Raw genomic sequence first — 22,677 nt, 5'->3', positions numbered from 1 at the left:
GCTGGCAGATAAACAAATCCCTTCTTGTGCAACATGAAGAAGGCGTATTTCTAGTGGTTACTAACGTTGGTGCTGTAGAAGGAAGCAGTATTTGAAAATCCTGCTCCTGTTAAAGCACAGCAAGAGGACTCAGAATGGTAAATATGGTCACTTATTCTATGTCTGGCAAATCTTTATTTCTTACTATGTTTGGCTCTCATCAAAGATGTTCATAGCTTTGACAGTTAGGGAAACAGTCAGCATCTCCTATAAATGGCTAAGAAGTTTGATGTTGGTCCTTCCTTAGTGCTCTCAAAGGAGACAGACTTAAATGGAAAGTGGGAACAGCAAGTGGGCTTATTGGGATCAGAGTTTAAAAGGCAACAGTGGTCAAACAATGTATGGTGTAGCTAGCAACTTTTTTAAAGAAGACGCTTTAAAGCAGGAGTGTGGAAGCTGTGACCATCCAGATGTTGTTGGACTCCAGTTTCCATCACTCCCAACCAATGGTCAGGTACTATTGGTGCATGTGCGAATGACCCACTGGTCTGTCTAGGAGTCCCTTTCCCATCTTTGACTGAAATGCCAGATGCTACTGTTCCTTGATAGAGAGAGCTTGCCAACAGTGAGCCACAGAATAACTTCTCACCTTGATTTCTGTAACGTGCTTTATGTGCGGCTGTGACTAGTACAAAAAAAAAGTTATTTAGGAAAACCTTTGCTTGAAAGCATTGCACTGGCTGCCAGTTTGCTACTTAGCTAGATTCAAGGTTTGACTGCTTTTGTAAAAACTCATAGACATTTATGGACTAAGAGGTCTGAGAAGCCGTCTCTCCCAGGACAGCCTACCTCAGTCGCTGAGATCTGTGGATGAAGATTTGTTCATGCTGACAGATGCACCTGTTCACAGAGCATGTTGTGACTTGAGTATGTGTTCTTAAGCACTGCTGCTCCAGTTCCCTGGAATTTCCTGCCCTAGAAAGGAAGCAAGCTCTATATTTTGATGTTGGTTGAAAACTTTTCTTCCCAAATTAGCCTCCTTGGTTTTTGCAGCTTTGGCATCATGTTTTTAAGGTTGTTTCATGATTTGTGCTAAGTTTAAAATGACCATCTATATAGTGTATTTTTGTATGCTACACACGTCTTCTTTGAATGCAGAGCAGTTTATACATTTTGGAATATATGAATAAAGTGTATATATTTTGCTAGCATAATTGATTGGTGTAAGATCCTCCCCTCTTACTTTGTTGTCTCCTCTTCCACCCCATTTATAAAATAGATGTATGGAAAGAAGTTGTGGTTTCTTGCACTTGCTTGCCTATTTGGTATCCTAGAAGATCTGAGTAGGAGAGGAAGAGTTGCAAATCCTGAAGTTCACATGAATGTCGTAAGCTACGTAATCTTTTATTAATCTTATTAGAGGCAGGCCTGAGATGGGCCTGAAATGCAGAAGAGCAGCGTTTGCTCCTTCTGTCTTTCCTCCCCCAGTCTAGAACAGGGGTAGCCAAGAAGGTCCCCTCAAGCAACTGTTATGGGACTCCAATTCCCATGAACCTCAGCCCGCAGGACCAATGGTCAGGGCTTAATGGGAGCTCTAGTCCAACAACATCAACAGGGCACCGTGTTGGCAATCCCAGGTCTAGAACATCATGGGGTGCAATTGAGAGTGATGACATACAAGCCATTGGGGAATGCGGAACAAGCTAAGGGGAAATGCAAAACTATTCCTTGAAGTGATACCAATGAGCCTGGAAAACAGGAGGCAGAGAGTACCAACAGTGCTTCCAATTTCCTTCCTAGTATCATGAGCCTTGTGGAGACTTCTTGACAGGGCTGGCCAGGAGGGAGGAGGGAGGGATAACGGGGGGGGGGGAGTTTGATCCTGGGCCAGTGGCCTGTGAGCAGTGGCGGAGGAAGGGGTGGGGGAGTGGATTGCACCGGGTGCCGTCATGAGGGGGGTGACAAAATGCCGGCTGAACTCGATGCTACCTGTATAGTGGAACCAAGTGGGGTTGAGTTTCATCGTGATGCTGATGCGTCCCCTTCCCACCTCTGTGGCCGGGTGCATGCGCAGTTGGCCAGGCCCTGCTCTCCCTGCCCGTCCATGCACCACCCTCACTCGGGAAGCGCTCCTCTCGCAGGCAACCACCTTGCCAGCCGTGTCCCTCCTGCCCGCCCACCTGCCTCTCTCTCTCTCCTGGCTCCCTTTCCTCTCCAAGCGCTTGATCCCTCCTCAGCCTCTGTCCCCACCTGGCTTTGCCTTTCCTTCTCTAGCCACGGCAAGCGTGCCCCCCCCCCCCCCAGCTACCGTTCCACTGTCAAACAGCTCTTCCTGTTCTTGCCCAATTCATCAAACGATGTGACATAAAATTTCCTCCATCCCTCCAATCAAGGAATAAGGCAGGGGTGGGAGACCAGCAAAATGCCAGCGTAGTGAGTGGTCTGTGAGAAAGTTTTTTTGAATGAAAGGAAGGAGAAGGGGAAGAAAAGAGAACGAAAGCAGATGCAGAGAGAACAACTGTGACGTCAGCTCAAACTGAACAGAAGGGTTTAGGGAAATCATGTTCTGTGAAGGACCTCTCTTCTCCAAAGCAGGCACTGAAAAGGAGAATAGCTTCCAGTCTCAGAAGCAGGCAGCTTTCCAGTCACTCAGTCCCCTCTTCTTCAGAACTCCTCCTCCTCGCCACCAACTTCCTGGCCAACTTCGCAGAGCTCCCTGGTTACCACTGGCACATGGAGACCCACGGAGATCTCCCCGCTTGGAGAGGGGGCCCCCCCCCAAAAAAATCTTACCTCCCTGGAGATCAGGGAGCAGAAAAGCAAGGGAAGACAGGATTGGGGCCCCAGGATTTTTTATTTTTATTTTTGCAAAGGTGCTTCTCTACGACGCTGCCCCCACCCCCCCCCCTTCCTCCTCCACTGGTTACAACATCCAGGTATCACTAAACTGCCAGTCATTTGACTGTATGGGCTTCAGGCAGAGCAGCTCTCACTGCAGCTCCTTGTGAGTGAGAAGGTAGGATGGGGTGGGGGGAAGACTCTTCCTGCTTTCCCTTCATTCTGTCACCCCCCCCCCAAATCCTTTCCATCCTTCCTTCTTTCCCTGTTCTATGATGGATGAAGATTGCACAGCTTTTCACCCCTCCCCTCCTTATCTTTGCACTCAGAGACACTCCCCCCTTCCATGGGCATAGCCAGGCTTTATTTGGGGGGGGGCTAGCCTTTATGTTAGGGGGGCGTGCCCCCTCCCACCCCAAATTCTGACTCTCTGCTGTGGGGAGGAAACCTTCCGCCTGACTTGCACCAGCATCCTGCAAGGATACAAAGGATTTTCTCCCCACTCACCATGGGCGTAGCCAGGGGGTATAGCTGCCCCCTGCAATCAAGTAAATAAATAAAAATACTTAACATACCAACCAATTGCATTGCAGACAACTCAGTTCTGACCCCCCAACATAAATCCTGGCTATGCCCATGCCACTCAATGCAGAGCATCTGGGCAAACAATGACAATTCATACAAAGGAGGTTCATAGATATAGGAGAGGAATCCCTTCAATAACTTCCCCTGATTGCTCTCTGCCTACCTGTTCTCAGGCAAGGGGGATTAAGGAGGCAGAGGAAATATTTAGAGTCTTTAGGAGAGCCAAAATGGTTTTTGGGTTGCGGGTGGCGTTGTGGTCTAAGCCACTGAGCCTTGAGCTTGCCGATCAAAAGGTTGACGGTTCGAATCCCCGTGACGGGGTGAGCTCCTGTTGCTCGGTCCCTGCTCCTGCCAACCTAGCAGTTCGAAAGCACCTCAAAGTGTAAGTAGATAAATAGGTACTGCTTCAGTGGGAAGGTAAACGGCATTTCTGTGCGCTGCTCTGGTTTCACCAGAAGCGGCTTAGTCATGCTGGCCACATGACCCGGAAGCTGTATGCCGGCTCCCTCTGCCAATAAAGCGAGATGAGCGCCGTAACCCCAGAGTCGTTCGCGACTGGACTTAACTGTCAAGGGTCCTTTACCTTTACCTTTACAAGTGTTAAACTTCTAAAAATTAGAAGTTCTGCCTTAATAGCCAGGCAGGATAGAAGATACGGAAAAGGAACGGAAAAGGAACTAATCAATGTGCTGCCTGTAAGTAAGCAGAGTAATCTAATTTGCAAGTAGGTGACCTATATGTCTGCACATAGCTGGTTATTTATTTAACTAATCAAATTATATTGCATCATTTGATGAGAGGATATTTGCACTGCTGACACAATGTTGTTCCTTTTTTTTAACCAAATAAGGTGAATCAATTCTTATCTATAATACCCTTGTTAGTCATCCACTCCTACACCTTACCTCTGCCCGAGGGAAGCATGGATGTATTTTGGAGAATTCAATAGCACACAGCATTAGGTCATAGTAGAGAGAAAACACTCTGTTGAACAAAAATGGCACCACTTGATCAGCGTTGTCTACATACCAGCATGAAGATGCAAGGTAGAGAAAAGTGCCATTTGCTGAATTTCAGCTAGTCATAAAGTTCTTTAAAAACACAGGAGCTTCATCAGAGACAGAAAGCTGCATACTGTTACTTGGACTGCATCACCAGTGTTTTTCCCAAGCCAGAAAAAAAAGGGATGCATACACATAATACAATGTGAGAAGAACGTCCCCAAGTTGGAGGCTTCCCATATGGTATTTCCAGCTTCTGCTTTTAGTTGTGGTGTGTTTGCTCTGACAATTCACCTTGCCCCTCATGAGATATTTTGTGTGTTTCATATTGTTACAGAAATTCTAGGGTCTCAAATACATAATAAATGTTGATAAGTGCACAAGGTAAACACGCATGCATAAGTACATAAACTGCATGTTTAAAGTAGTACAGGTAAAGGTAAAGGTAAAGGGACCCCTGACAGTTAAGTCCAGTTGTGAATCACTCTGGGGTTTCGGCGCTCATCTTGCTTTACAGGCCAAGGGAGCCGGCGTTTGTCCGCTCCACAAACAGTTTTTCCAGGTCATGTGGCCAGCATGACAAAGCTGGTTCTGGCACAATGGAACACCAACACCAGAGAAGCACATGGAAGCGCCATTTACCTTCCCGCTGGAGCAGTACCTGTTGATCTACTTGCACTTTTTGGCACTTTTTGGGAGCTCACCCCGTTGCGGGGATTCGAACCGCCGACCTTCCGATCGGCAAGCCCTGGGCTCAGTGGTTTAGACCACAGCACCACCCACATCCCGTACCACCCATATTTTTACCAAGACTTATATAGTTCATATGCCCTGGCTTATGTATTTATACAGTGTATTTCTATTCTGTCAAACCTGAATAAAAATAGCAGAAAATGTAAGACAAATAAGCATGGTCCACTGATTTTATGGCTACTTCCTCTGAAGCACCTTTAAAGGTGCTGTCCTTTAAAGCCCTAAATGGTCTCGGTCCAGTATACCTGAAGGAACATCTCCACCCTCATCGTTCTGCCTGGACACTGAGGTCCAGGCAGAGGGCCTTCTCGGTGGTGGCCCCCACCCTGTGGAACACCCTCCCACCAGATGTCAAAGAGAAAAACAACTATCAGACTTTTAGCAGACATCTGAAGGCAGCCCTGTTTAGGGAAGCTTTTAATGTTTAACAGACTATTGTATTTTAATATTTTGTTGGAAGCTGCCCAGAATGGCTGGGGTATAAATGATAACTATGAGTAGATCACAGTTTCTTGAGAGTTGGCCACCCTTGTTCTATGCTTATTAGCCGAGTGGTGATTCTTATTGTAGCTAAAACAGTACCATCCATGCATAAAGAGGGAGATGTCAGCAGGCTTGAAGGAATCCAAAATTTGGGAGGAAGTCCTTTGTGGGGGGGGGGTGACAAATAATTTTTCCGCACCGGGTACCACCTGTCCTTGCTACACCACTCCTGTGAGGCCTGGAATGAGGGAAGGCCCGAGCCTCTGTCCTGCCAAGATATCCCAAATGCCAAAGAAGAGCTGTCTGACTTGGCCTCAGCGCTGCCTCCTGCCAGCGAAGCACTACCTGCCTCTGGGGTCATGCCTGAGGGCTCATCCACACTTCTGCTTGTCCTGTGCCTTGAAAACATGGGTCTGAGTGGTTTTCTGCTTGGCCCTAACCCTCTAGGAATGGGTCCAATGGATTTTCTCCTTGCCTCGCTCCTTTCCCATGGAAAAACAACTCTTTAGCCCTAAATTGGAGCAAACGTCAATCTGGATAAAATCCGATTTGCCGTCCACTCTTATTGAGTGCTAAAGAGCTGTTTTCCACAGGGAGAAGTGGTTGGACAAGAAGAAGTGTGGCTAAGACCTGAGTCTAAATCTGACAGTAAAGGAAAATTAGCAGCATCAACCCACATCTGTCTCTGAGGATTCAACATCAGTTGCACAGCTCAACTGCTGTAAACAAAGGCACACCTTTGATGAAATTTACATGTGAATATCACTATGTACAACTCAACAATTTGTGTACAAAAGTGCACAGATGGTACTTGTTGAATGTAGTGTATGAAGATATCTGTAGCTCTTAAACAAGAAGAGAACAAACAGAAGAAACTCAACCATCTCCTGTGCCATCTGGTGACTAAACCGTATAATGACACTGTTCACATACTGCTTAAATGTCTCCTTCCTGGCAGATAGATTAAACCATTCCGAATCAAAAGCTCTCAGCATTTTATTTTATTTTATTTTTATTTTCAGAGTGAGGTGATTTCCTACAATGGATACCCCAGCGAAGAGTACGAAGTGTTAACGGATGATGGCTATTATTTGACAATTAACAGAATACCCTTTGGGCAAAAAAATCTTCCAGTGGGAGGTACCTTGTTATGTGTGTTTAACAACAACAACAGCAGCAACAACAACAACAACAAAATCTGTAGTCTATCAGCTGAACATACTTACCGTATAGTCCTCCCCATAAGTGAGAACCCTGACTTTCCAGGACCACATGGAGGCATCCCCATGGAAGCACATTGAGCAGGGCATGCTTCCAAGCTCCCATGAGACTTTCCGGGAAAGACAGTGAGAGGGCAGACACATCCAGTGTTGACTGGGGCCTTGGGAGCACAGCTGGTGGGTGCCTGCCTATCTCCCATTCCCATTTTAATCCCTCACAAATATTTTGAATGCTTGAATAGCGCTTTGCTAACAAGCCTCCTCTACAATCAAGGCTCAAATCCATGCCATTGGATGAGACCACAGCCTAACCAACTTATGGATGTAATGTACTGTAATATAAAGAATGTTTTAGGAATATGGGAGATTCATCAAAAACATCTTTGTTACCAGGGCACAGAAATTCTTGTCTGCTTTGTTAAAACAAAGACTTTGTTTTCAAAACAGGTCCCAAGGCTGTTGTGTTGTTGCAACATGGATTGATTACAGAAGCTAGCTACTGGGTTGAAAATTTGGCCAACAACAGCTTTGGATTCATATTGGCGGATGCTGGCTATGATGTTTGGCTGGGGAACAGCAGAGGGTCAAGCTGGTCTCGGAGACACCAACATTTATCAACTGACCAGGATGAATTTTGGGATTTCAGGTAGTTTGAACAAAAAAGGAACAGCTTTACAGCCATTGACAATGTTATCTCCCACTTCAACTATGCTGACCTATTCGTCACTGTTGGGGCATAGGTTATTAGCCAATCAGCTGTGATACAATACCAAATTATGACCGTTAGGTCCAGTCATGAACGACTCTGGGGTTGTGCACTCATCTTGTTCTATAGGCCGAGGGAGCTGGCGTTTGTCCGCAGACAGCTTCCGGGTCATGCAGCCAGCATGACTAAGCCGCTTCTGGCAAACCAGAGCAGCGCACGGAAACACAATTTACCTGCCCGCCGGGGCGGTACCTATTTATCTACTTGCACTTTGACGTGCTTTTGAACTGCTAGGTTGGCAGGAGCTGGGACCGAGCAACGGGAGCTCACCCCGTCGCTGGGATTCGAACCGCTGACCTTCTGATCAGCAAGTCCTAGGCTCTGTGGTTTAACTCACAGCGCCACCCACATCCCAATTATGAAGGTAGGTAATATTAATGAAATTTCCAAGCATAGTCAAATCTCGATTTCCAAACACCTCCGTTTTGGAACATTTTGGCTTCTGAACACCGAAAACCTGAAAGTAAGTGTTCTGGTTTTTGAACTTTTTCGTAAGCCAAACATCCGACGCGGCTTCTGCTTGAGTGCAAGAAGCTCCTGCAGTCAATCAGAAGCCGCGCCTCGGTTGTAAAACATTTAGGAAGCCGAACGGGCTTCTGGAATGTATTACGTTGTTGGAATGTATTTATTCTGATGGCATGGTTCATGGTTCAAGCAAACATGGTTCATTTACCTGAGCATTGTCTATACTGACTGGCAGTCACTGGGGATCTTCACACTCTACAGCCTTTTTCTATGTGTGATTCCCCTTCATGAGATTTTCGTGTGTGTGTGTGTGATTTTTAGTGATGTTCTGTTGCTGGAACCCATAGTTAAAAAAATTAAAGTGGAGACACATTTCAAACAAAACTTCCCAGAAGGCAACTCTAGGGAAAACAGGGGTGGTGCATCCCATTTCACCACTTGAAATGGGAAGTGGTGCCCCACTATGTACCCACTTCCATTGGCACCACCACCATGCGCCCACTTCCACTGGCACCACCTCTGCCCACCCTCCACACTCTCTTCGACACTGGAGGAGAAGCATCATTGGCACTGGTTTATGGTGCAATCTCGCCAGATCTCACTGAAATCTCACCTGATCTCTCATGCTCCATGAGATCTCACCATAAATGGGTGCCAATGCTGACACCACTTCTCCACCAGTGGTGGAGGTGGCAAGGTGTGAGGGGTACTTGCAAGGCTGCTGCCTCAGGGGCTTCCACTACCTGAGGCAGCTGCTTCACCTCACTTCATGAGTGGACTGGCCCAAATGTGAAATATTTGTGAGCTCATAGGAGTCACTAATTTTGCAATAAAATTTAAAAAGCCCAATCTTATTTCCCAATTACTATTTCAGTTTCCATGAAATGGGCATGTATGACCTTCCAGCAGTGATCAACTTTATTTTGAAGAAAACTGGGCAGAAGCAACTGTATTACATAGGCTACTCTGAAGGTGCTACCATTGGTATGTTAAAATTGAACAACCCCATCTCTTTCTCTCTTTCTCCTTTCTCTCCCCCCTCTCTCTGTTGCTCACTTTGTCCTGTGTTTTGCTGTTTTGGATTCTAGAGGCAGCTGTTCCACTATAAGCTGCTGATCCCCTTTTTCTGTGTTGGAAGTCAATCTTGCGCCAACCCTGGCACTGTTGTGTCCGCATTCCCTTTGTGACCTTGCTTGACTCCACTATGGAGGACATAGGGCTTTTCAGGAAAAGTGAGAAGACAGCTTTTTAAATATAGATGATAGATAGATAGATAGATAGATAGATAGATAGATAGATAGATGATAGATGATAGATAGATAGATGATAGATAGATAGATAGATGATAGATAGATAGATAGAGATAGAGATAGATAGATGATAGATGATAGATAGATAGATAGATAGATAGATAGATAGATAGATAGATAGATGATAGATGATAGATAGATAGATAGATAGATAGATAGATAGATAGATAATAGATGATAGATGATAGATGATATAGATAGATAGATAGATAGATAGATAGATAGATAGATAGATAGATAGATGATAGATAGATAGATGATAGATAGATAGATGATAGATAGATAGATAGATAGATAGATAGATAGATAGATGATAGATTGATAGATGATAGATAGATGATAGATAGATAGATAGATAGATAGATAGATAGATAGATGATAGATAGATAGATAGATAGATAGATAGATAGATAGATAGATAGATGATAGATAGATAGATAGATGATAGATAGATAGATGATAGATAGATAGATAGATGATAGATAGATAGATAGATAGATGATAGATGATGATAGATAGATAGATAGATGATAGATAGATAGATAGATAGATAGATAGATAGATAGATGATAGATAGATAGATAGATGATAGATAGATAGATAGATAGATAGATAGATAGATAGATGATAGATAGATAGATGATGATGATGATAGATAAATGATAGATAGATGATAGATAGATAGATAGATGATAGATAGATAGATGATAGATAGATAGATAGATAGATAGATGATAGATAGATAGATAGATAGATAGATAGATGATAGATAGATAGATAGATAGATGATAGATAGATAGATGATAGATAGATAGATAGATAGATAGATGATAGATAGATAGATAGATAGATAGATAGATAGATGATAGATAGATAGATGATAGATAGATGATAGATAGATAGATAGATGATAGATAGATAGATAGATAGATAGATAGATAGATAGATAGATAGATAGATAGATGATAGATAGATAGATAGATGATAGATAGATAGATAGATAGATAGATAGATAGATAGATGATAGATAGATAGATAGATAGATGATAGATAGATAGATAGATAGATAGATAGATAGATAGATAGATAGATAGATAGATAGATATAGATGGTAGATATAGATAGGGGACAGAAATCACCAGCCTGAACGTAAGATACATCCATTGACCTCTCTTCAACTAGTCCTCTTGTCTCCACTACCCATCAGCTTCAAAAGAGGGGAGGAAAGAGGTTCTGAAGTTAGATGACGGAACCTTAAAATGTGCCCCATCATCTACCATAAGAGCTCTGGCCTTGCTGCTTACGTACACCTAGAGTTCACAATTTCTCAGAGTGAGATTGATTTAAAGGCTTTTCGGTAACAAGAAAATGTGCTTGCACCATTTACCTTAGACTATCTTTCCATTGCGGTACAGTGGTGCCAGTTCTTAAATCAAGAAAGACCTACAGGATCTGAGTGCAGAGTCTAGAACGGCTACGACTATGTAGTTTTTGGTAGCTCGAGGGGCAGAGTTCATCTGCTCATTCACCTGATGAGCATATAATTGAGAGGGAAACATTTCGAGAACAGAATAATCACAACAACTGCCTTCCTTTCCTGGCAAGTGGCTTGAAAGTTGCAGTGGTAGAGGTAGCACTCGGGTTTCTCCACCCTTGGTAGATCTATTGCTATCCTTCAATTTCCTCCCAGCAGCTCCAGTGATCATTTAGAATACATATGGGGAATCTGTAGCCCTCCAGATTGCTGTCAGACTCCAACTTCCATCAGCCCCAGTCAATAATATTAGGCCAGCCAAAGGCTCTGCATCTCTGCTTTCAGGTCAGGGAATACCCTTTTGGTAAACTGGAGAATCACTTAACATGATTCTAAATGCTCACTGTGTTTTTTCTCCCTCCCTCTTTCTCCTTAGGCCTCATAGCATTTTCAGCCATACCAGAGCTGTCTCAAAAAATCAAAACATTCTTTGCCCTGGCTCCTGTGATTTCTCTTAGGTATGCAACAAGTCTTCCTTTCGAACTTGGTGTCTTCCTTCCTGAATATTCATCCAAGGTACTGGTCAATCACTATTTCATGACTGATGAAATCAAGAAATGCAAAGCTAATGGGTCCCTAAAAGTCACTTCTACCATAAATCCGTGACAAATATTTCTTGTTACTCATCTAGGTTACTGTGTGCAAGAAAATAAAGATTCTATAAACTGCATGTATCTATAGAAGAATATAACAGACTACAATTTTTGCAGAAATGTTGTGTTCCCCTGAGATTATTCTGAATGCAGGGCAAGTTAGAAATATGCTAGATAAAAGGTAAATTTGGTTCACATGCAATTCATGCACTGCAAAATTTCATCTACCAAAAATGTGATTGAGAACCAATCACATCAATTGGCTTTACTATTAATTTCAGTGAGCTGTCGATTGCACTGTCAATGAAACGAAGAAAGTAAACTAAAATACAAAGAAACTAAAGTTTAAATAGATCAGTTCTTGGGGGGGATATGAATCTGTCAGGTGTGTCTGCTGCACACCCAGAAAGGGATGGAGGAGAAATTTAATACAATTTGCATTTATAAGCAAATGTACCAAATATGCACTTTCGAAAACAATATACAATCAAATTCATCTCTTATCTACATCATGCCAGCTGCATTGTTGTTGCTGGGGTTCTGCCCTCATGGGACAGCACCAGCCAATCAGCTCTCAGTATGAGTGTGGCCGTGGGCGAGTTAACCACGGCGCAGCCAGCCGTTACCCTGTCTCTTGCCCCATCACTGGATCACCTGACCCACTCACCCTCTTTTCATGCTATGCTCAGATATGACCTTGTGATGGACAATTGTCGGTTGCTATATTGTTGGGGCTGGGTAGGAATTTTTTCACTTGGCAAGTTGGCACCAGCCAATTGGTTTTCGCCCACCTAGTAGCAATCGTCACAGGTTTTCTGAAGTTAGGCATTGGGTGAGCATTTGTTTGGATGGAAGGGAGGTTGTAGCCTTCGCCTGTCCCCCTCAGTAAGGTTATCATGTTAAAGGGATCCAGGGTGTGAATCCTGTTCAAAGCCTGGGTGTGGGCTAGGGCCATGTCACAGCCCTTACAGGGACCCCTCGGGCAGCAGCGGAGTAAGCTGATTGGGTGCCTGGGGTGGCTCGCGTGGGGGCGCGGCGGGGCCAGCAGGGGCAGGACACTCTGTGGGGCCTCCAAGGAGTCTGCCTACATCCTCCCCCTCAGCCACCCTACAGCTGAGAGGGGAGGTGGCAGGCGGGCGGCTTGGGGCAGTGCAGAGCCTGCAGGCGCCCAAGCCACAGGGTCTCTCCCAGTCTTTTTCCACTGAGGGGGGTGACAAACTGGGGGTGGCACTCACTGCGGGGCCTGCAGCGCGCTGAGCCACGCATCTCAGAGACCCTGCATGCCAGTTTGTAACCCCCCTCAGTGGTGACTCCCACTGCACCAACCTTGAGATGCCCCTGCCCTCGCAGTGCCCCTAATGGTGGTTTACCCTTAAGTGGACTCCCTGCAGGTGGGCAGGAGTCAATATATAGCCTGGTTTCACCCCAGGCCCTAAGCCAAACCACTCACATCTGTAACCAATTAAGTTGTGACCTTTTTGAACCCATGAACCAATATATTTCGTGTCAGTGTGCTTTATTGTTCTCCTGGGCACTTTGTGGCTCAGGTGCCTTGGCACGCAATTGCTCATTTCTCAAAAATTCCTAAAATGTGCAAATAAATGCGTACATTAATTAAAATAGCTTCTGGAATGCATTATAAAGGGAGAAATGCTATATATGTGTACTAGGCAAAATTACGTACAAAAAAGTGTGTATCTGGGAAATGGACAATGACAATTTTCATGTGGACTTTTTAAAAATAAAAATTGCAAACTAATGTGGAAATGTGAAAAACTGAACTTAAGTGTGGGAAAATGAGAAACCGAGAGAAATGTAATTGTCAGATTCATCCATCCACACGTTTCTGAGCACAATTCAAAGTATTGGTGCTGACCTTTAAAGCCCTAAATGGCCTCGGTCCAGTATATCTGAAGGAGCGTCTCCACCCCCATTGTTCAGCCCATACACTGAGGTCCAGCGCCGAGGGCCTTCTGGTGGTTCCCTCTCTGCAAGAAGCCAAGTTACAGGGAACCAGGCAGAGGGCCTTCTTGGTAGTGGCACCTGCCCTGTGGAATGCCCTCCCACCAAATATCAAAGAGAAAAACAACTACCAGACTTTTAGAAGACATCTGAAGACATTTAGGGAAGCTTTTAATGTTTAACAGACTATTGTATTTTAATATTTTGTTGGAAGCTGCCCAGAGTGGCTGTGGAAACCCAGCCAGATGGGCGGGGTATAAATAAATAAATAAATAAATAAATAAATAAATAAATATTTATTATTATTATTATTATTATTATTATTATTATTATTATTATTATTATTATTATCCCAACCTTCCTTTGCTAAGTAGATCAGTCAGATTATCCTTGCAAGCTTCCCTGCAATTAGAATCAGGCATGTTCAGCTGAATGGTCTTACAATCCCCTTTCAGCTTTCTCACTGAATGTAGCAGGGTTGGAGATGGAATAGGTGCCCCTGGTGCATGTAGGGACATTGGGGTCACAATATAGGTGCCCCCTCCCACTCGCCAAATTTAACCTTTTAAGAGGTGCAAACAGCAACAAGGAAATCTCTATAGAGACACAGCTAATTCTGCAAACAAAAACAATTGAATTTCAATATAAGTAACACATTTTGCGAGCCCACGTGCTAAACCCTGTCCCTGGAGCCTACCCCCCCCCCCCCAAAAAAAATGAGACATGACAACAGTGTATGGGTTTAAAATTAGGCCACAACTTTATTGAATTTCAGATGTAGGAACCTTGGCTTAGGCCTTGGAAGGGATCCCTCTCATACCCTAAAGGGGCTGAGGATGTGCAGGGCAGTCGGACAAAAACAATTAAAGTTCAATATAAGTAACACCTTTTATATCTTTGCAGGGGCTGCTTGTCAGAGGAGAATTTTACCTGCCTTACAAGGCTTTGAAATACTTCATCAACACAATATGCAGTGTTTCACTACTGCATACAGGCTGTGCATATACCATTTTCCTTTCGGGTGGAATCAATTTTACAAATATAAATATGGTATGTAGACGTGTGAAGAAGTCACAGTGGCTAATTACTGGTTTGCTGAATTTTCACGAGGTTCCATTTTTCAGGGGTGAAAAGCCCCGTGGAAAATGGAAAGCTCACTTAGAGGAAGACTGAAGTCAGGTATGCATGGAAAGCAAGTCTCACTGAGCAGAAGAGAACTTACTTCTGCGTAGATGTGCCTAGCATTGCCCTATTACAGCACACTCCTACACATGTCTATTCAGATGCAAGTCTCATTCAGTTCAATGGGATTTATTGTCATGGAAATAGGTGTAGCATTGCAGCCACTGACTTTTACTGGTTTGGGGGTTGGGGATGCACATGTCTGGAGCCCTGATATGATCTGAAATCAGATCTGAAATAGTTCCCTATTACCACCACAAGGTGGTGCTATCCCAGGTGCTTATTTCTGTCTTTGGCGTGCGAGAGAAGTAGATGGAGCAGCTGCCAACTGATATTTCCTGTGGAACAAGACCCGGGAAATTAGCATAAATAAAACTAGAAATGTTCTGTACTGCAAAGAGGGGTGTGTGGGGTGTATAGGGAGGGGTAGTACCTTTGATGTTCGACATGTCATGTTCCTTCTGGGGTAGTTTGTCCACCTTTGTCCCCCCACCCTGCACTCAGCTCTTACTTGTGGCTCCTAGAAGCTGTCAGCTTTGCCAGTGGCCACACTCCAGGAACAGCTTCGACTGGCTGGTTAAACCAGGTAAGGGTAGTTGATGGGTCTCAAACTCTCAGTGAGTTAGGGGCTTCCCCTGCATGTGAGCGGACCAAAAGTGGGTCCAACAGTCAAGAAGGTATTTTTTTGCACATGCTCTGTCTAGAGAGAAGTGAGGGGCAGATGGGGCTCATCAACTTGGGAAAGTAGCCCCTCTAGGAAAAGGAAGACTCTGATCCTAAACCTCTGCTGCCATGTGGTATATCTTCAGAAGAAGAAAAGGCTGAGTAAGCCCTACACAAATCCGAAGACTGTTTGGATGGTACCTTGTACACCTCCTTCCAGCAACTCCTGCAGTCAAACTGGTGCCAAATGTATTGCTCTGCTTTCCTTTGGACCGCATCAGCAAGGCCGAGAGAGGGGTCTTGTTATTTGGGCAGCCTCTATGCACATTGCCCAGACTTGCACTCCAAGGAGGTGACTTTAGCAGTAGCTAACGCACTGCGGAGGTGCACTCTACCCACTTCTCAAGACAAACAGATGCCAACAACTGCCAAGAAAACAAACATAGAGTGATTGCATACATTTGAAGCCATGCACGTCTGGTGTGTTTCACCCCAATTTTGTTCTACTTACTACTTTGGGATTCCTCATGGAGTTGGCATGCCTGCATCCTGTTTTCATAGTGGCCAACCTGATTCCTATAGGAAATCCACAAGCAGGGCCTCAATCTCCCTAATCCTTTTCCCCAGCAACTGCTACTCAGAGGTATATTGCCTCTCTCACTAGAGACATTACATAGCCATGTAGTTTTGTCACCCATGAATTTGTATTAACCCATTTTAAAGCCAATCTTCTTCTTGTAATGTAAGGGGGAGCATAATGTCCCTCTTCTCTCCATTCTTTGCAAACTATGCATAATTGTATACTTTCTAGCTCACCCTTTTTCTCAACTAAGCTGCCCTAGCAATTGTTGTAGCACTAATTTGTAGGGTAACTGATGTTTTTCTTCTTCTTTCCACTAGCTTTTCTGTTTTCTTTTCTTTTTTTAAAAAAATGTGTTGCTTTTCAAACTTTACTTGCAGAGTCGACTGGATGTATATGCAGCTCACTTTCCAGATCGAACATCATCTAAAAACATTGTACACTGGAAACAGGTAGAGAGTTTTACACTTTGAAGAATAGAGTTCTATGCTTGCATGTACACTCAAAATCACAAATTCATATAGGTTTTATATAACACTAAACTTTCAAAGCTCACACCTAAGAATTACGGAAGAGTTAGTACACTTAACATTCCCTGGGAAGTTGCTACAAAAAGTAAGCCATTTTATGTTTGTACTACGGGACGCGGGTGGCGCTGTGGGTAAAACCTCAGCGCCTAGGACTTGCCGATCGTCAGGTCGGCGGTTCGAATCCCCGCGGCGGGGTGCGCTCCCGTTGCTCGGTCCCAGCGCCTGCCAACCTAGCAGTTCGAAAGCACCCCCGGGTGCAAGTAGATAAATAGGGACCGCTTACTGGCGGGAAGGTAAACGGCGTTTCCGTGTGCGGCTCTGGCTCGCCAGATGCAGCTTTGTCACGCTGGCCACGTGACCCGGAAGTGTCTGCAGACAGCGCTGGCCCCCAGCCTATAGAGTGAGATGGGCGCACAACCCTAGAGTCGGACACGACTGGCCCGTATGGGCAGGGGTACCTTTACCTTTATGTTTGTACTGTTGTTCTAATAGGAGTTTAAATCCTGGTTTTCTTTATGTAGACAGAGCTGACAGGTCTTTGCTAATGAGGATATATATATATATATATACAGGGATATATATATATACAGGGATATATATATATCCCTGTAAACCTCTTTATAAGCTGCCTTTACATTTCCACAATATTATAGATTTTGTTTTCTCAACGGCAGGGTTTTCACAATCCTCAGTAATACGTATCATATAATATCTATGGCTTTCCTATTATTTTGATAGGTAAGAGAATCGGGAATATTCAGGTGTTTTGACTACGGGGATGAGAATCAGGCAATATATAACCAGGTAAGAGAGAACAATTTTTTTTTTTTTTTTACAGTGAAAATAGAACTCTGCATCAAGGACACTTATTTAGATTGGGTCTGAAATGAGACTTGTTGCGTACCAGGACAACCCAGATAATATTAACCATTTCGATTTCTTCCCAGATGAAAGCTCAATTATTTTATTCATTTATTTATATACATCCCACCTTTTCTCGGCAGAGTTCAAGGCAGCACACATGGTTCTCCTCCTCCCCGTTATTTCTTGATAACCACCCTATGGGGAAGCCTAGAGTGATTGTGACTGATCCAGGGTCACTCCATGAACTTCATGAATGAGTGGGGATGTAAACTTTGGTCTCCAAGTTCTAGTTCAACAATCTAACCGCAATAATGCAATAGCTCTGAGTTAATGTGAATATGATCCCTAAAGGTGTTTTCCTCCACAAGCTGAGAGCATGGTGGGCACAGGAATGTGTCTATTAGCCCCTCCTTCAACCCCACCCTTCTGCTGGATCCAACCTCAGACCACACATTTGGCCAAAGTCTGAAGGGAGGGCCTGGATGTGTGTAGTTGTGTGCTTGTGGTTTCTCTCACATGACCAGAAGCTTAGAAATATGTGAGCTCCAACCCTATTCAAAGCATGTTAGAAAACCTTGAGTGTTCCAGTCAGAATCAAGAAAAACCGATCCTTCATATAAGCCTGTGAACAGCCCACAGGCAGTCTGAATTGTGTCAAGATGCTGTCACTAAGACTACTTGTGTGTTTATGGGTGTTTAATGATCCTCTGTCTTTTACTTTCCAGAGCTTTCCTCCCGAATATAAAATAGAGGACATGACTGTGCCAACTGCAGTGTGGTTTGGTGGGAATGACATAATTGCAACCCCAGGAGATATAGACTTCTTACTTCCTCGTATCACTAACCTGATTTACTATGAAAATATATCACAATGGAACCACTGGGATTTTCTCTGGGGCCTCAGTGCCCCCAGACTCCTGTACAGCAAAATCATAGAGTTCATGGGGAAGTCTCTGTAAATAAATACTTTGCTAAGATGGCTTTAACTTCATTTCCTTTATTGACACATCTTTCTTTAACACCTGTCACAACAATCCCTGTGCAGTAAGCTACGCTGGTGTGGAAAGCCTTTCTAGTATTTAAAGGTGCTTCATTTTTTTCCTGGATCATGTCCATTGTTTTGGTCACATTGAATGCTGGGAAGTGTAGTTTGTTAAGGCTGCTGAGAGTTGCTAAGAAAGCCCTGTTCCTCTCACAGAGCTACAGTTGTCAGAATAGTTTAACAATATATCTCTCTTCCCAGGGAAAGTATAATGTGTTATTATGTTCTTATATATGTTGGAAGATGCCCAGAGTGCCTGGGGCAACGCAATCAGATGGGTAGGGTATAAATAATAAAATTATTATTATAATTATCATGTAATAGCATTTCATTGAAGAAATGTTGGTGGATATGTTAAAGCTTTCTTGCATTCATGCACACTTGCAAAACCTGTCCTAACTGGTTTCTCAAGCAATGTGTTTTAGTGAATTGAGAAGTTCTGTAGGTCCGTATAGTTAAAGCCATGGTTTTCCCAGTAGTGATGTATGGAAGTGAGAGCTGGACCATAAAGAAGGCTGATTGCCGAAGAATTGATGCTTTTGAATTATGGTGCTGGAGGAGACTCTTGAGAGTCCCATGGACTGCAAGAAGATCAAACCTATCCATTCTTAAGGAAATCAGCCCTGAGTGCTCACTGGAAGGACAGATCCTGAAGCTGGGGCTCCAATACTTTGGCCACCTCATGAGAAGAGAAGACTCCCTGGAAAAGACCCTGATGTTGGGAAAGATTGAGGGCACAAGAAGAAGGGGACGACAGAGGACGAGATGGTTGGACAGTGTTCTCGAAGCTACAAACGTGAGTCTGACCAAACTGTGGGAGGCAGTGGAAGACAGGAGTGCCTGGCGTGCTCTGGTCCATGGGGTCACGAAGAGTCGGACATGACTAAACAACAACAACAACAACATGTATGCGAGAGTGTCTGTGTATGAACGACACTCAAATGAATCTCATCCTAGGTTTGGTTTAATCTCACTTATGAGCAACACCATCACTTTTGGATGGAGTTCCTCATGGATCCATTTCCAAGCTAGTTTCCATTTCAGCACGATCCATATCCTGGTGGCACCCTGCTCTCTCTTCAGAAACCTTCATCTCCATCCGGTCTTGCAGCTCCTGCTGCCTGCAGCAACATTCGGCTTGGATGTATCATCACCATTTAAAACTCAGCACAACAAGGGGCAAACTTCTCATCTATCCTTCCACGTCTTTGCCTCCTCACAGAAGACATGGTAACACAGAAATGGGCTGTTTCACTGCTGGTGCCAGTGTTGTGGAATTCCCCCCTGGCTAAAATACAAGAGGCCCAATCTGTGTTGAAATTCCATTGGATCATGTAAATACACCTGTTAAGGCAGGCATTCTCCTGAAATGAACTCCTGATTTTATTGTATTAGTTTTATGCTGTGTGTGTGTGTGTGTGTGTGTGTGTGTATTCTAATTAAGGGTGCCTTAATGCCCCAATGGATTGCCCATTGTTTCGTTTAATTATGCATTGTTTTTGCAGTTGCAAACCACTTAGAAACTATTTGCTAAATAAACAAATAAAATATTGCTCATTTTCATTCATGGACAGTGTCTCCATCCACCTTATTGAAGTAGGAGCATTGTGATGCATCCTTCCTTCTCTTTTTCTTGCCATATTTGATCCTGAGACAATTTGTTTGACAACTCTGGTTCACATGTTTCTGCACAGGTGAGCCTAGTAGTCATCTTACGACTTTGAGTAAAGCAACCTCTCTTTCCTGTCCTTCTGTTATGGCTCAGGCCTCTATCCTGACTACGGCCATTAAAACCATCAATGCCATGTTCATCAGAGAATGTGACAGACACCCTTAGATCCTAATGTGAACTTCCTGTTTGCTCATACTCCAAAGCCCTTTTCAGGCATTCCTATGAATCAGATGTGCCCCTGTCATTGCCACAAGAGCAGATGCCACAAGGTGAGAGGTCAGATAGGTAGGAATGGAGGGTGATGAAGGCAGTTTGAGGCCGGCTAGTCACTTTTGAATATTACTGAGCAGGACCCAGGAAATATCATCTTTCCTGTAGCCCCAGCCCCAACCCATGTGCCCTACAAATCTGCTGCAGAAGGTTGGGTGGAGATTTTGAGGGTTCCCAGGAAGAAGAGGGGAATGGCAAATCACTCCCTCAGGATTGCAGGCTGCACAGTGATGGGTGCAACCAAGTTCCGTTAAAAGCACATCTTAATTTTAAAACTTAAACTTTTAAAATAAAAAAATTTAAAACCGAAAGGCTGGGATGGTAAGTGTTTTATGAGCATTACATGTAACGTCATACTTTATATGAAGGAAGAAATTCCTAGAAAGTAATAGACAGTGAATCATATTTTATTTTTTTCTGGGGGGGGGGGACTACACATTGTTCTTAACGACAGCACATTGACACAATTTAGACCATCTACGGGCTATTCGCAGGCTTATATGGAGGGTGTTTTCCCCCCTTCTTTTTAACTAGAAGACTCATGGTTCGCTAAGAGGCTTTAGCTAGGGGTAGTGAATCCTCTGAGGCTCTCCTCAGATTAGCTCCTGCAAGGATTCCAGCTTCTCTCTTTTTTATGCTTTTGTCTCCATGTGCTGCAAAGTTAACTCTCGCCACTCCACTCTCTGCTGGGCTTCTCCCTTCCCATATGCTGCAGTTGAGTCTTCTCCACTTGACTCCCGCCACTTTTATCTTCATTGCCCTCAGGCTGACTGTGGCGCCCAGCTTGGGTGCAGTTGGACTTTATCCCCATCCTGGCTCCACCCCTCTGCTTGATCCTGATAGGGTAATTTCAAACTTCACGAAGGTGGCCAGTCAGGAAGATGTTCCAGTGGCCAGCCACCATGATGAAGTCATTTCACCCTCTTGGGGGAGGAAGGGAGGGGCTTCTTCACAGGGCCACAAGCGCTGTCCACATAAGTGGCCATTTTCCACCCAAAGCCCAATAAAAAGTACATTAATTTAACCCGTTTGAATGGTTTTAATAGTTTTCAGGGTTTGTAGGTATGGCTTTCATTTTAAAAATAATTTGTATTTTTTATATTATAGCTTTTTAAAAATATATTGTTGCAGGAATGTTAAAAGGAACTGCACAGTAAAATGAAGGGTGGCTTAAAAACTATTGGCATAGGCATTGCATAATAAAGTTTATTAAGCAAATCACTTTAAGGTCATGGATTGTCTATTCAGGATTCATTTCCATAACATTAACTCCACTGTTTCTGAATATTTGTGCATAATATCCCTCATTAGTAAATTGGGAGAACATAGATGTCTATCAAGTGCTTTTCAGGGAAGAAAAAGCAAATTGCACACTTTCCCATGGGATGGAATGGGATGGAATGATGACAATTTTCCAAAAAGCCCTGTGGGTGCATTGTCTGTATTCACTGGGTGTTTCGCGTGGAACTTACTATAACATAATAATTTTAAATAATAATTTATTAATTATACTCCGCCCATCTGGCTGGGTTTCCAAAGCCACTCAAGACCAACAAAACAATCGCAGAAACAAATAGTCTCTTGAGAAACACACAAAAGGAATCACTGTGGCAATTGGTAGTGGTGGCGTTGTTTACGGAGGCATCATTTGAAGATCCTGCTCCTGTCTAAACAGAGCAAGACGACTCTGGAAGGTAATATATTTACTTATTCTATGTTTTAGGGATGCAGAATATCAGTAAGCAAAACTCTTGTCTTCAATATATTAGGCGAGTCTCATCAAAGATGTTCATAGCCTTGACAGTAAAGGAATTATTCATCAGTTCCAAGAAACAGTTAATATGTGTGATGTTGGTCTTTCCTTGCTATTCCCAAAGGAGACAGAATTAAATGGAATGCAGGAAGGCTACATTGACTTGGCTTCTCTGTACTGTGCTCAGAGCTCAGAAAGTAATAGAAGACAAGTAAAATACGCTGTGGCTAGCATTTAAATACACACACACACACACACATATATCTTAAAGCAGTGGGAAACCTGTGGCCATCTGGATGATGTTGGACTCTGGCTCCTATCAGCCCCAGCCAGCATGGCCAATGGTCAGGGGTAGTGGGAACCAGCAGTGGAGAGCTAATATCTCTGACTTAAGGTGAAGATAGCTCTAGAAACAATGCAAATAGTGTGAGTTGTGCTTCATCTATTCACACTTCTTGTCTGCTTCCACAGTCTTCCATATATCTTTATGTTTTGTAAGGAACTATGAAGATGAGAATCCTGTGGAGGACTGGAATTTTCAGAGTTGTTTTTTAACAACGTAAAAAATAGATGCAGGCATTGTCCATATCATATAGTTTGCAACATAATTAGTACTATGCATATGCTAACAA

The 22,677-nt window shown here is 43.7% G+C and overlaps 1 protein-coding gene across 1 annotated transcript; it reads left to right on the top strand.

Moving 5' to 3' along the window:
• Nucleotides 1-1,258: 1,258 nt before the first annotated feature.
• On the top strand, nucleotides 1,259-18,433 carry LOC114596804 (lipase member M-like). Its single transcript, XM_028728538.2, has 9 exons — nucleotides 1,259-1,366; nucleotides 6,662-6,779; nucleotides 7,307-7,505; nucleotides 8,965-9,074; nucleotides 11,311-11,450; nucleotides 14,393-14,539; nucleotides 16,295-16,366; nucleotides 17,183-17,248; nucleotides 18,034-18,433. The coding sequence occupies exons 1-9, from the start codon at nucleotides 1,259-1,261 to the stop codon at nucleotides 18,265-18,267; spliced, it is 1,194 nt and encodes a 397-aa protein (XP_028584371.1). The 3' UTR covers nucleotides 18,268-18,433.
• The last annotated feature ends 4,244 nt before the right edge of the window (nucleotides 18,434-22,677 follow it).

The sequence above is a fragment of the Podarcis muralis genome, chromosome 6 (genome assembly GCF_964188315.1).
Source record: "Podarcis muralis chromosome 6, rPodMur119.hap1.1, whole genome shotgun sequence".
NCBI lineage: Eukaryota > Metazoa > Chordata > Lepidosauria > Squamata > Lacertidae > Podarcis > Podarcis muralis.
This window is presented reverse-complemented; position numbering and strand designations above follow the sequence as displayed.